The sequence below is a fragment of the Gorilla gorilla genome, chromosome X, assembly GCF_029281585.2.
Source record: "Gorilla gorilla gorilla isolate KB3781 chromosome X, NHGRI_mGorGor1-v2.1_pri, whole genome shotgun sequence".
NCBI lineage: Eukaryota > Metazoa > Chordata > Mammalia > Primates > Hominidae > Gorilla > Gorilla gorilla.
Window position 1 is genome coordinate 51,111,982 of NC_073247.2, and position 11,937 is coordinate 51,123,918.

The 11,937-nt window shown below is 42.0% G+C and overlaps 1 protein-coding gene and 1 pseudogene across 1 annotated transcript; one reads left to right on the forward strand and one right to left on the reverse strand.

The window, feature by feature from the left end:
- Nucleotides 1-8,270: 8,270 nt before the first annotated feature.
- LOC101131602 (divergent paired-related homeobox-like) lies at nt 8,271-8,756 on the forward strand. The gene has a single exon (XM_019019138.3). The coding sequence runs from the start codon at nt 8,334-8,336 to the stop codon at nt 8,754-8,756; it is 423 nt and encodes a 140-aa protein (XP_018874683.1). The 5' UTR covers nt 8,271-8,333.
- A 1,013-nt stretch (nt 8,757-9,769) lies between these two features.
- On the reverse strand, nt 9,770-11,062 carry LOC101126785 (claudin-7-like; annotated as a pseudogene).
- Between the last annotated feature and the right edge of the window lie 875 nt (nt 11,063-11,937).

The window sequence follows — 11,937 nt, forward strand, 5'->3', positions numbered from 1 at the left end:
TCCTCCCTTTTGAACTAGAATGTCTGTAACTCTTACCCTATGCCTGTTCCATCATCATGTGTTGGCAATAGATAACTTGTTTCTACAGTTTCATAGGTCCACAGATGGACAGAAATTGTGCCAGGCGTCTCACCCACACCTAATCTAAGTGATTTGATGATGAGATATTGGATTTTTGAATTGATGAGATTTAGATGAGAGTTTGGACTTTGAGTTTAAGCTGTAATGGTATTGACACCGTTGGCAAATTTGGGAGAAGGCGAATGTATTTTGCATTTAGGAGAGACATGAATCATTGGGGGCCAGAAGGCAGACTGTGGTAAACAGAATTGTTCTTTTTATTTTTTTATTTTTCTTTTGAGACAGGGTCTTGCTGGGTCGCCTAGACTGGAGTGCAGTGACGTGATCATAGCTCACTGCAACCTCGAACTCCTGGGTTCAAGTGATCCTCCCTCCTCAGCCTTCTGAGTACTGGGACTACAGGCATGCATCAACACACCTGGCTAATTTAAAAAAAAAAACTGTAGAAACTAGAAACAGGGGTCTCCCTGTGTTGACCAGGCTGGTCTCGAACTCCTGGCCTCAAGTGATCCTCTTGCCTCAGCCTCTCGTAGTGTTGGGATTACAGGCATGAGCCACCTTGCCTGACCTTGATGTTTGATATATGTTTACATTGTGGAACGATTAAATCAAGCAAATTAACAAATTCACCACCTCAACTACTTAAACATCTCCCCTTTCCATGTCTACCCCTCTCCTCCAGCCTCTGGGAATTGCCACTGTACTCTCTACTTGTATGAATTTGACTTTTTAAAATTTCACATGTAAGTGAGATGGTGTGATATTTGTCTTTCTGTGCCTGGCTTATTTCACTTAACATAATGTCCTCCATGTTCATCCATGTTGTCACATGTGACAGAATTTTATTCTTTTTAAAGGCTGAATAGTATTCCATTGTGTATATATACGACATTTTAAAAAATCCATTCATCCATTGATGGACACTTACCTTGCTTTCAAATCTTACCCTCTGTGAATAATGCTGCAATGAACATGGGAGTACAGATATCACTTTGACATACTGATTTTAATTCCTTTGGATTCCTTTTTTTTGAGACAGAGTCTCTCTCTGTCACCCAGGCTGGAGTGAAGTGGTGCGATCCTGGCTCACTGCAAGCTCCGCCTCGTGGGTTCACGCCATTCTCCTGCCTCAGCCTCCCGAGTAGCTGGGACTACAGGCGCTTGCCACCACGCCTGGCTAATTTTTTTGTATTTTTAGTAGAGACAGGGTTTCACTGTGTTAGCCAGGATTGGATTCCTTTTAATCCCAGTAGTGGGATTGCTGGATCATATGGTAGTTCTATTTATTGTGGGGCTTTTTGAGGAAATTCCATAATATTTTTCATAATGGCTATATTAATTTATACTTCCACCAACAGTGTACAAGCATTCCCTTTTCTCTACACCCTTGTTAACACTTATTATCTTTTGTTTTTCTGATAATAATTCTATTATCACCTATTCTATTATAGATTTCATGATATTCTATCATATCACCTCACATTCGGGTGTAAGATGATATTTCCATTGTGCTTTTAATTTACATTTCCCTGATGATTAGGGATGATAAGTTGAACATTGGTATATCTGTTTTTGAGAAATGTCAAGTCATTGGTCCGTGTTTTAACTAGGTTGTTTTTTTTTCTTGCTATTGAGTTGTTTGAGTTCCTTATTTTGGATATTAGTTTCTTGTCAGATGTATGGTTTGCAAATATTTTCTCCCAGTCCTTGAGTTGTCTCTTCATCCTATTAATGGTTTCCTTTGCTGTGTGGAAGCTTTTTAATTTGATCCAATCCCATTTGTTTATTTTTGCTTTTGTTGCCTTTGCTTTTGGGGCTATTGTGGAGCATTTCCCCCATGTTGTGGAGCATTTTCCCCCATGTTTTCTTCCAGTAGTTTTACAGTTTCAAGCTTTATGTTTAAGTCTTTAATCCGCTTTGAGTTGATTTTTGTACATGGTATAAGAGTCCAAGCTCATTTTGCATGTGGATGTCCAGTTTTCCCAACACTCCTTATCGAAGAGATTGTCCTTTCTCATTGTGTGTTCTTGGCACCTTTGTCAAAAATCAATTGATTGTAAGTGCTTGGGGTTATTTTTGGGCTCTATTCTGTTCTATTGGTCAATGCATCTTTTTTAATGCCAGTACCATGCTGTTTTGATTACTACAGCTTTGTAATAGATTTTGAAGCCAGGTAGTATGATGCCTTCAGCTTTTGCTTTTGAGCTTTGGGCTCCAGTTTTTTGCTCAAGATTGCTTTGGCTATGCAGGGTCTTTTGTGGTTCCATACAAATTTTAGGATTGCTTTTTCTAGTTCTGTGAAAAATGACATTGTAATTTTGATAGAGATTTCACTGAACCCATAGATTGCTTTGGGTAGTATGGACATTTTTTAACAATATTAATTCTTCCAATACATGAACATGGGATACTTTTTCATTTATTTGTATCTTTTCTATTTCTTTCATCAATGTTTTATAGTCTTTAGTGCACAGACCTTTCACCTCATTGGTTAAATTTACTCCTAAATATTCAATTTTTTGATGCTATTGTGGATAGCATCAAATTTTCTTAATTTCTTTTTCATATAGTTTATTTTTAGTGTAAGGAAAGGCTACTGATTTTTGCATGTTGATTTGGTATACTGCAACTTTACTGAATTCATTTATTAGTTCTAACAGTTTTGGCATGAGTTTTTTGGGTTTTCTATATGTAAGATTATGTTGTCTGCAAACAGGGGCAATTTAACTTCTTCCTTTCCAATTTGGCTGTATTTTATTTCTTTCTCTTGCCTCATTGCTCAAGCTAGGATTTCCAGTACTATGTTGAATGGAAGTGGTGAGAGTGGGCATCCTTGTCTTGTTCCTGATCTTAGAGGAAAAGCTTTCAACTTTTCACTGTTGAGTATGTTAGTTGTGGGCTTTTCATATATGGCCTTTATTGTGTTTAGGTACATTCCTTCTATGCCTAATTTGTTGAGAGTTTTTATCATGAAAGGATGTTGAATTTTCTCAAATGTTTTTCCTTTCTGCATCTATTGAGGTGATTGTATAGTTTTTGTCCTTCATTCTGTTATTATGGTTTATCACATTCATTGATTTGCAAATGTTGAACCATCCTTGAATCCCAGGGATAAATCTCATTTGATCACGGTGAATTATCCTTTTAATATGCTGTTTAATTTGGTTTGCTCATATTTTGTTTAGGATTTTTGCATCTATGTTCATCAGGGATATTGGCCTGGAATTTTCTTTTTTGGTAGTGCTATTGCCTGGCTTTGGCATTGGTAATGCTGGCCTCATAGAATCAGTCTGGAAGTATTTCCTCTTCTTCATTTTTTTGGGAAAAAGTGTGAGGAGGATTTGTATTAGTTATTTAAATATTTGGTAGAATTCGACTGTGAAGCCATCTGGTCCTGGGCTTTTCTTTGATGGGAGATGTCTTATTTTTGAGTCAATCTCATTGCTTATTATTGGTTTGTTCATATTTTCTGTTTCTTCTTGATTCAGTCTTGTTAGGTGTATGTTTCTAGGAATTTATCCATTTCTTCTAGGTTAACCAAATTTTTGGCATATAACTGCACATAGCAGTCTCTTATGGTCCTTTGTATTTCTGTGACATCAGTAATATCTCCTCTCTTATTTCTGATTTTCTTTATTTTAGTCTTCTCTCTTTTTTTCTTAGTTGGTCTGGCTAAAGGTTTGTCAATTTTGTTTACATTTTCAAAGAACCAACTTTTAGTTTGGTTGATGTTTTCTATCATCTTTTTAGCCACTATTTCATTTATTTCTGCTCTGAACTTTATTATTTCTTTCCTTCTACTGATTTTGGGCTTAGTTCGTTCTTCTTTTTCTAGTTCCTTGAGGCATAAGGTTAGGCTGTTTATTTGAGATTTTTTTTTTTTTTTTTTGATGTAGGCATTTGTTGTTACAACTTCCTTTGGTGATGTCTGTGTAGCCTTGCATTTGAAGGAGCAAACCCTTCTTTCAGTCTTTACAGATACATTTTGGCAAGTTAAAGTGTTCTCCTGTTAGGTATTGTATTAGTCCATTCTCACATTGCTATAAAGAAATATCTGAGACTTGGTAATTTATAAAGAAAAGAGGTATAGTTGGCTCACGGTTCTGCAGGCTGTACAGGAAGCATAGTGGCTTCTGCCTCTGGGGAGGCCTCAGGAAGCTTCCAATCATGGCAGAAGGCAAAGGGGGTATGAGGTGTCTCACATGGTGGGAGCAAGGAGCAATAGAGAGAGGGAGGAGTTGCTGTACAGTTTTAACAACCAGATCTCATGAGAACTCTATCAAGACCATGAGGACGGTACAAAGGGGGATGTGCTAAACCATTCATGAGAAATCCACACCCATAATCCAACCACCTCCCCCCAGGCCCCACCTCCAACACTGGGGATTACAATTTGACATGAGATTTGGTGGGGGTACAAATCCAAACCATATCAGGTATCTGGGTTGATGAGATTGCCTCCAGGATCCCAGTTGAGTAGGGTTGAATCTAGATCATGTTGCTGGTGCCGGGTCTGCAGTGGAGACCAAAGTTAGTGGGCATGGGTCCTATATGGTTCCCTAGTGGAGTGGACTATTTCCAGGATCTTGGTCTGTGGGGCTGGTGCTAGGATGAGGATCCACTTCAGGATTCACAGATGGCAGGCCTGTTACCAGGTGCACTGATTGGTGTGGCTTCCTCTGTGATTCTGAGAGAGCTGCTGTTGGATCACTGGATGAGTCCCTAGGCTGGCCATATTGCTCTGGTCCATGGCTGAGAGGGGCTAGAACAGAGACACAGGATTGTTTCAGGGTCCGCAGCTGAGATTGAGATCTTCAGTCCTGTCTCCAGGGTCAGGGGTGGGTGTGTCTCCCGGTGGGCTTCTGGGTGAGCAGACCTGCTATCAGACTGCAATTGAGAAGGGCTGGAGTCTATTTATAGGGCTGTTTCAAGATCCACAATGAGGCCGAGGTCAAGGAATCAGCCTTCAGGGACACTGCGAGACATGCCTCCCTCCAGGACCAAGATCCAGGGACTCAGAAGGGCACGTCTCCTGGCGGGATCCCAGCTGGGCAGAACTGTTCCCAGACCACAGCTGGGAGGGGCTGAAACTGAGCTTCAGTGCTATTTCAGAAACTGCTGTGTGACTGATATTGGCAAGCCCAACCTGGTGGCACCATCAGGCAAGACTCCCAACAGTTCCCTATGTGGGAAGGATTGCTCCAGGACTGCAGCTGAGAGGGGCTGGAGCTGAGATTCAGGGCTCCTTTAAGAACCACTAGGAGACAGAGTTTGGCAAGCCTGTCCCAGTGTGTCTCCCAGCAGTTTCCTGCATAGGTGGAATAGCTCTGGACTGAAGCTGAGACAGAGCCTCTTCAGGGTCTGCTATGGGATGTAGGCTGGCAAGCCTGTCCTGGTGACATAGACAGTCACGTCTCGCAGCAGTTCTCTGTGCTTTTGGGTTTGTTCCCAGATTGGGCTAGAGTCAAGCTTCCGCGCCCCTTCAGGATCTGCTGTGGGAAGGAAGCTGGCAAGCCTGTCACAGTGGCTCAGACAGGCTAGTCTCCCAGCAGTTCTCTGCGTGGGTGGGAATACTCCTGGGCTGTGGCAGAGAGGAGCTGGAGCTGAGACCGGGCCCCTTCAGGATCTACTATGGGATGGAGGCCAGCAAGCCTGTCCCAGTGGCACATATGGGCAAATTTCCCTCTGGGTCCTTGTGCAAGTAGTACTAATCTGGGACCACTATTGAGAAGGGCTGGGGCCGAGTTACAGGATAGCTTTTGGGTATACTACCTAGACCAATGTTGGCAGGCCTGTCTGTTGAGGCACTAGTGTGCCTGATTCCTCCCAGACCCTTGGCAAATGGTTTTGGTAGCAGGCTCAAGGCCAAATGGTGTTGTAGCCAAACCCTTAGAAGAACAGGGCTATTTCCAGGTATGAAGCCAGGATAGCAGTCAGCTGGTCTGCCACCTAGGTATGGGTCTGCACTCTCAAAATGACCCTCCTAGGTCTTGGGCTCCACTGGGTTTCACAACTTCCTAACTGTATCCCAAGGATCCCACAAAGACACTTTTGTCTGTGGATGGGTACAGAATTCTTGTTGTGGGAGGATATGAGTGAGGGAACCTCCTATTCTGCCATTATTGCTCTCTCCTGTTTCCTGTTACAAGTTTTTTAGCTTAACCTTTTATATTTAGGTCTCTATTTCATTTTGAGTTAATTTTTGAGTATGGTATGCATGTAGATATCCAATTTTCTCAGCACTATTTGTTGAAAAGACTATCTGTCCTTTCCCCATTGAAATGCCTTGCACTTTTGTCAAAAGCCAATTGACCATAAATGTAAAGGTTTAGTTCTAGATTCTCAATTCTGTACCTTTGATCTGTATGTCTGTCTTTATGCCAGCACAACACTGTATTGATAACTGAGCCTTGTAATAAGTTTTGAAATTTAGAGGTAAAAGTCCTCCAACTTCGTTCTTCATTTTCAAAATTGTTTTGGATATACTGGATCTATTTCATTTAATTTCAGGATCAGTATGAAGTCAGGAACTGTGAAGGGTCTGAGATTTCACCCTACTTGCAAACTAACAAATTAGTTTGTGAACAGTTTCACATATATATGCTGACAGAAGATATCAGACCCCTGTGTTAAGGACAGATGGTTTATAACTCATGGCAAAAGCAGTATCCAGAGTACCATCTCGCTAGTGCCTAATTCCCCATGCCCCAGTTCTCCACAGGGCAACACAAATGAGAGCCAGATGTTTACCTGCATAAACAATGGGTTTCACCATAGGAAAAAAAATCCCCAAATTAGGAGGCTCTGAAGTTATGTAAGGTTTGCTGGCACATCTGCCCATCCTCCCCTTTAGGAAGGGAGAGATAATGACTTTATCTTTTCTCTTGAATATAAACAAATCTTCACCGGAGAGGGGAGTGGAAGGCCTCTAGGTTTATTATCTTGAAATGTAAGCAAATGTCTACTGGGTATACACAGCTCGAAATCTCTAGCTTCCAAGGCCTTTGCCATTCAAACATGCTCTTTGTTCAGAAGACCTGGACTGTGTGGAGCTGTGAAATATTCATGGAGAATTGTCTCCCAGCAATCAATTTGTCAATTTCCTCAAAAAAAATCTGTTGGAATTTTGATAGAGATTGTGTTAATCTACAAATCAATTTGGAGAGAATTGCCATATTACTGAGTTTTCCAGTCCATGATCATGGGATGTCTCTCCACATATTTAGGTCTTCTTTAATTTCCCTCACCAGTATTTTTAAATTTTCAGTGTACATGTCTTACACTTATTTTGTTAAATTTATTCTTAAGTGTTTTATTCTTTTTAATACAGTCATAAATGGAGTTATTTTTTAATTTCACTTTTGGAATTTTTATTGCTTATAGTAATACAATTGATTTTTGTATACTGACTTAGTATCTCATCACTTTGCTGAACTTATTAGTTCTAATAGTTGTGTGTGTGTGTGTGTCTGTGTATAAATTCCTTAGGATTTTCTACATGATGATCATGTCATTAGCAAATAAAGACAGTTTTACTTTTTTACAATCTACATGCTTTTTAATTTTTTTTTTTTTTTTTTTTGAGACAGAGTCTTGCTCTGTCGCCCAGGCTGGAGTGCAGTGGCGCGATCTCAGCTCACTGCAAGCTCCGCCTCCCGGGTTCATGCCATTCTACTGCCTCAGCCTCCCAAGTAGCTGGGACTACAGGCACCCGCCACCACACCTGGCTAATTTTTTGCATTTTTAATAGAGACGGGGTTTCACCATGTTAGCCAGGATGGTCTCGATCTCCTGACCCTGTGATCCACCCGCCTTGGCCTCCCAAAGTGCTGGGATTACAGGCGTGAGCCACTGCGCCCAGCGATGATTTTTAATTTTTTTGCTTGATTACACTAGAACCTCCAGTACAATGTTGAATAGAAGTGTCAAGAGTGGGTATTCTTGCCTTCTTCCTAGTCTTGGAGGCAAACATGCAGTCTTTCATGATTAGGTATGATGTGAGACAGAATTAGGAGAAATCCAGGGGGCTCTGGAGGATCCAGGGATCAGATTGGAGGCAGAAAGGGCAGAAACAGTTGGAAGGGGGTGGGAATCAGGTGTGGCTGTGGAGTAAGCTATTTAAGTCCGGATTCAGTCTCTGCTAGTTCTTATCACTGGACCTGAATACAGGAGCACATCTGGATTAGAAGATGTCAGACTCAGAGGATCTTCCCAAAGGCAAGCACCAGATGCATTCACACAGGAAATGAACCATGTTCACTGAGAAGCTACTGGAAGATTTGAACATCTTTTTTAATGAGAACCTATACCCAAACCCCAGCCTTCAGTGGGCTTCGAAAATTGACATACATCCAACAGTACTGGAGGTCTGGTTCGAGAACCACAGAGCAAAACTTAAGAAAGCAAAATGCGAGCATATTCAGCAAAAACAAGAAACTCAACAACCATCAATACCAGAGGGTGAAGTCAGGACTAGTGCTGGCCTGAGAAATACAGACACGGTACTCAGATTCCCCAATGCTGTTCATCCTGTCGGCCTGGTGTATATGAATCTTTGGACACCCTCGTTCCAACTCATTCTGTACCCCAACCTTAAGGTCCCTACAAATGACTTCCCTGGCCAAAAAATAGTCCATTTTGGCTGCTGCCAAGATCCTAACATATACTGCCTCTAGCCCGTTTTGGAATCCCAAGTTTGTTCTCCAAGCTTCAATTCTAGTTCTTCTGCCTCTTCTCTCTACGAAGTCGAGAGAGATGCTAAATACAAAAAAAAATATATTGTAAAAACAAAACAAAACACTGGTGGTTTTTGTGGATACTCTTTATCAGGTTGAAGGTTGAAGAAGTTCCCTTCTAAGTTTGTTGAGAATTTGTATTATGAATTTGTATTGTTCTGTGTCTATTGAGATGATCACATGGCTTTTGCCCTTTATTCTATTATGTTCATTTCCACGTGAATTTCATTTTCCTGAACTTTTACAAGGGAAATATAGATTTTATAACTTTATGACTAGAGCTCTCCTGTTGTTTTTGTGAAATGTCAAAAAATATGGTGGCTTAATTTCTGAGATCTCCAGACTCTGTTCCCCTCCCCTACTTTTTCTGGCCCTGTTCTTTCTTTTGTCTCTATTGTCACTTTAGATTGATCAGCAAGTCTCCTCAGTGTGGATCTTTATCCTCAAAGGATGCTTTGGCTGGTTAGTTCTAAGAGCTTATATGACCCAGACTATTTTAGATCTCTTATATCTTATTGCAGACCATTGCTATGGAGGTTTACCCCTACAGTTTTAGTTCCTGTTCTCACTTTGGCTCTCTGAACTTTCAGTGAGTACCTTTTGGTTATTTTGTTGTTCCCAGGTCAGTGAGATGCCCTGTTGCTTCCCTAAGCATGTTTCTGTACAGATGCCAATACCATAGGTATTGTAGCTATCGCTGGTCCATCCCTACTTGCTCATATATATCTTTTTACTCTCCAAAACTTATTTTTTATTACTATACAAAATGTGCACTCTCCTCTCTTTTTGTGTCTCCCACCCCACCCCCCAGAGAACAGTACATGGTGTGCAGGGATGGAGTGACCAGGAGGCTTTTATCCTGCACCCTGCCCACAGGCTAAGCTCTGCCCCAGGTCTTTTCAGGCATTTAGATACACCCGTAGCCTGTCAGGCTGGGGCAAAGGTGTCCCAGCTCACATGTACTCCTTGGCAGAGTTGGACTTAGAGTAAGAGTGAGGTACACAGTACCCAGTTTTGCTCTTATTCCCAGAACAAGAGCAAGAGAATAGTACACCTCCTAGGGGGGTCAGAGAAAACTCTGCCCAGCCAATAAAGATAGCAGGACCAGACTCATACCTAATATTCAAGGGGATCAAGGGGTTGTAAAAGTCCGTGACAATCTGATGGCCATACCAGAAGAAAGCTACCAAGTCAGCAAGACCTGCCATGATGAAAATGACACCTCTAATCATGCCTATATTGCTATAAAGAAATACCCAAGACTGGGTAATTTATAAAGGAGAGAGGTTTAATTGACTCACAGTTTAGCATGACTGTGGAGGCCTCAGGAAACTTACAATCATGGTGGAAGGGGAAGCAAAGACCTTCTTCACATGGTGGCAGGAGAGAGGAAGCATGTGAGAGAGCAGGAAAAACTACCATTTATAAAACCATCAGGGCCAGGCACAGTGGCTTATGCCTGTAATCCCAGTACTTTGGGAGGCTGAGGTGGGTGGATCACCTGAGTTCAGGAGTTCCAGACCAGCCTGGCCAACATGGTAAAACCCCGTGTCTACTAAAAATACAAAAATTAGCTGAGTGTGATGGGGGATGCCTGTAATCCCAGCTACTTGGGAGGCAGAGGCAGGAGAATCGCTTGAACCTGGGAGGTGGAGGTTGCAGTGAGCTGAGACCATGCCATTGCACTCCAGCCTGGGCAACAAGAGCGAAACTCCATCTCAAAAAACAAACAAACAAAAAACCATCAGATCTTGTGAGAATTCACTCACTATCATGAGAAGAGTGTGGGGGAAACTGCCCCCATAATCCAGTCATTTCCCTCCCTCGACATGTGAGGATTACAATTCGAGATGAGATTCGGGTGGGGACACAGAGCCAAACCATATCAGCTATACAGGCCTTCTTCACTTTGTCATTTCCCCCACAACACATGCACTTCATGCCCATCGTGGCCACACACATATGGTCAGGAAGCCCAGCACCAGGTATGCCACCATTAGGGCTCAAAGGTCCTGCATGGCTGCTGGCAGGGTGAGCACCAAGTCATACATTTCACAGCTCATCAAGCCCATGCTCTGCATGATGTAGTCCATCCACAGTCCCTTGTACATGGCCTGGGCTGTGATGATGCTGTTGCCCACACATGAGCTCATCTGCCACTGCGGGATGGCGGTGCAGGCCACAAGGCCCACCCAGGCTAGCAGAGCCACGGAAAAGTTCAGCAACTGCAGGCCCAAATTGGCCATTTCCACTCTCAGAAAGAAACTGGGGGTGCTGGGCAGGCAACCCTACAGTAAAACAAATAAAACTTTGGGGCATCCCCACAAAAGACATCTTGGAGTAGAGTTTTTAAGTCATCCAAAGAGACAAAGAAGTTTTTGGCTGGGTGACCGCAAATCTTGTCACCCGAAGTACACACAAATTGACCCCTCTGGTGAAGTGATAGTCTCACAGCACAGGGAACAGGCCCATATTTTGTGTTTTGAGGAAAACAATTTATTGTCTAGCTTCGTTGTACAAATAACTGTTACTTTAAAAGAAAGCTAACAGCTGGATAAGTTGAACATGAAAATGGGAAACCAAAGAACAAAAGTGAGGTATGGCAACCCCTGGGACTATGATAGGTGTGTGTCGGGGGAGGGGGAATCACCTTTGTTAGATCACATCTTTGCACCAGGTGGCAGAAATAATTGGGAATGGAAAGGAGTAAACAAACAACAACAACAACAAAAAAGGTGACACTTCACCTCCATTACTTCAACTACTACTTTAACTTACTAATTTGTGTTTTCTAAATTTAATAAAAATTGCATTACATTAGGGAACCTGGAATCATATTGCATGCAGGTAGTTATGGGTGGGGAAGAAAGGAGATTAATGAGCTGATGCACTGGTGTTGCAACAGATGTAATTTGAGTCCTTCAAAGAAAATGCTTGACGTTTTTATCATGGTGAGATAATGAGACCTGTTATTATAGTAGATTCTCTGTTCAAGGAGGGAGACCTTGAGAGTGGATTTTACTCACAACTGCCATCAGTAGACAAATAAAATAAGTGAATGTTCATGACCTAAGTACAAGTGTTACTCAACAAAATTAATGAAGTCCAACAAATTTGAAAC

Excerpts from the sequence above, each read along its gene's own strand:
- LOC101131602 (XM_019019138.3), top strand. The coding sequence starts at position 8,334 with ATGTTCACTGAGAAGCTACTGGAAGATTTGAACATCTTTTTTAATGAG.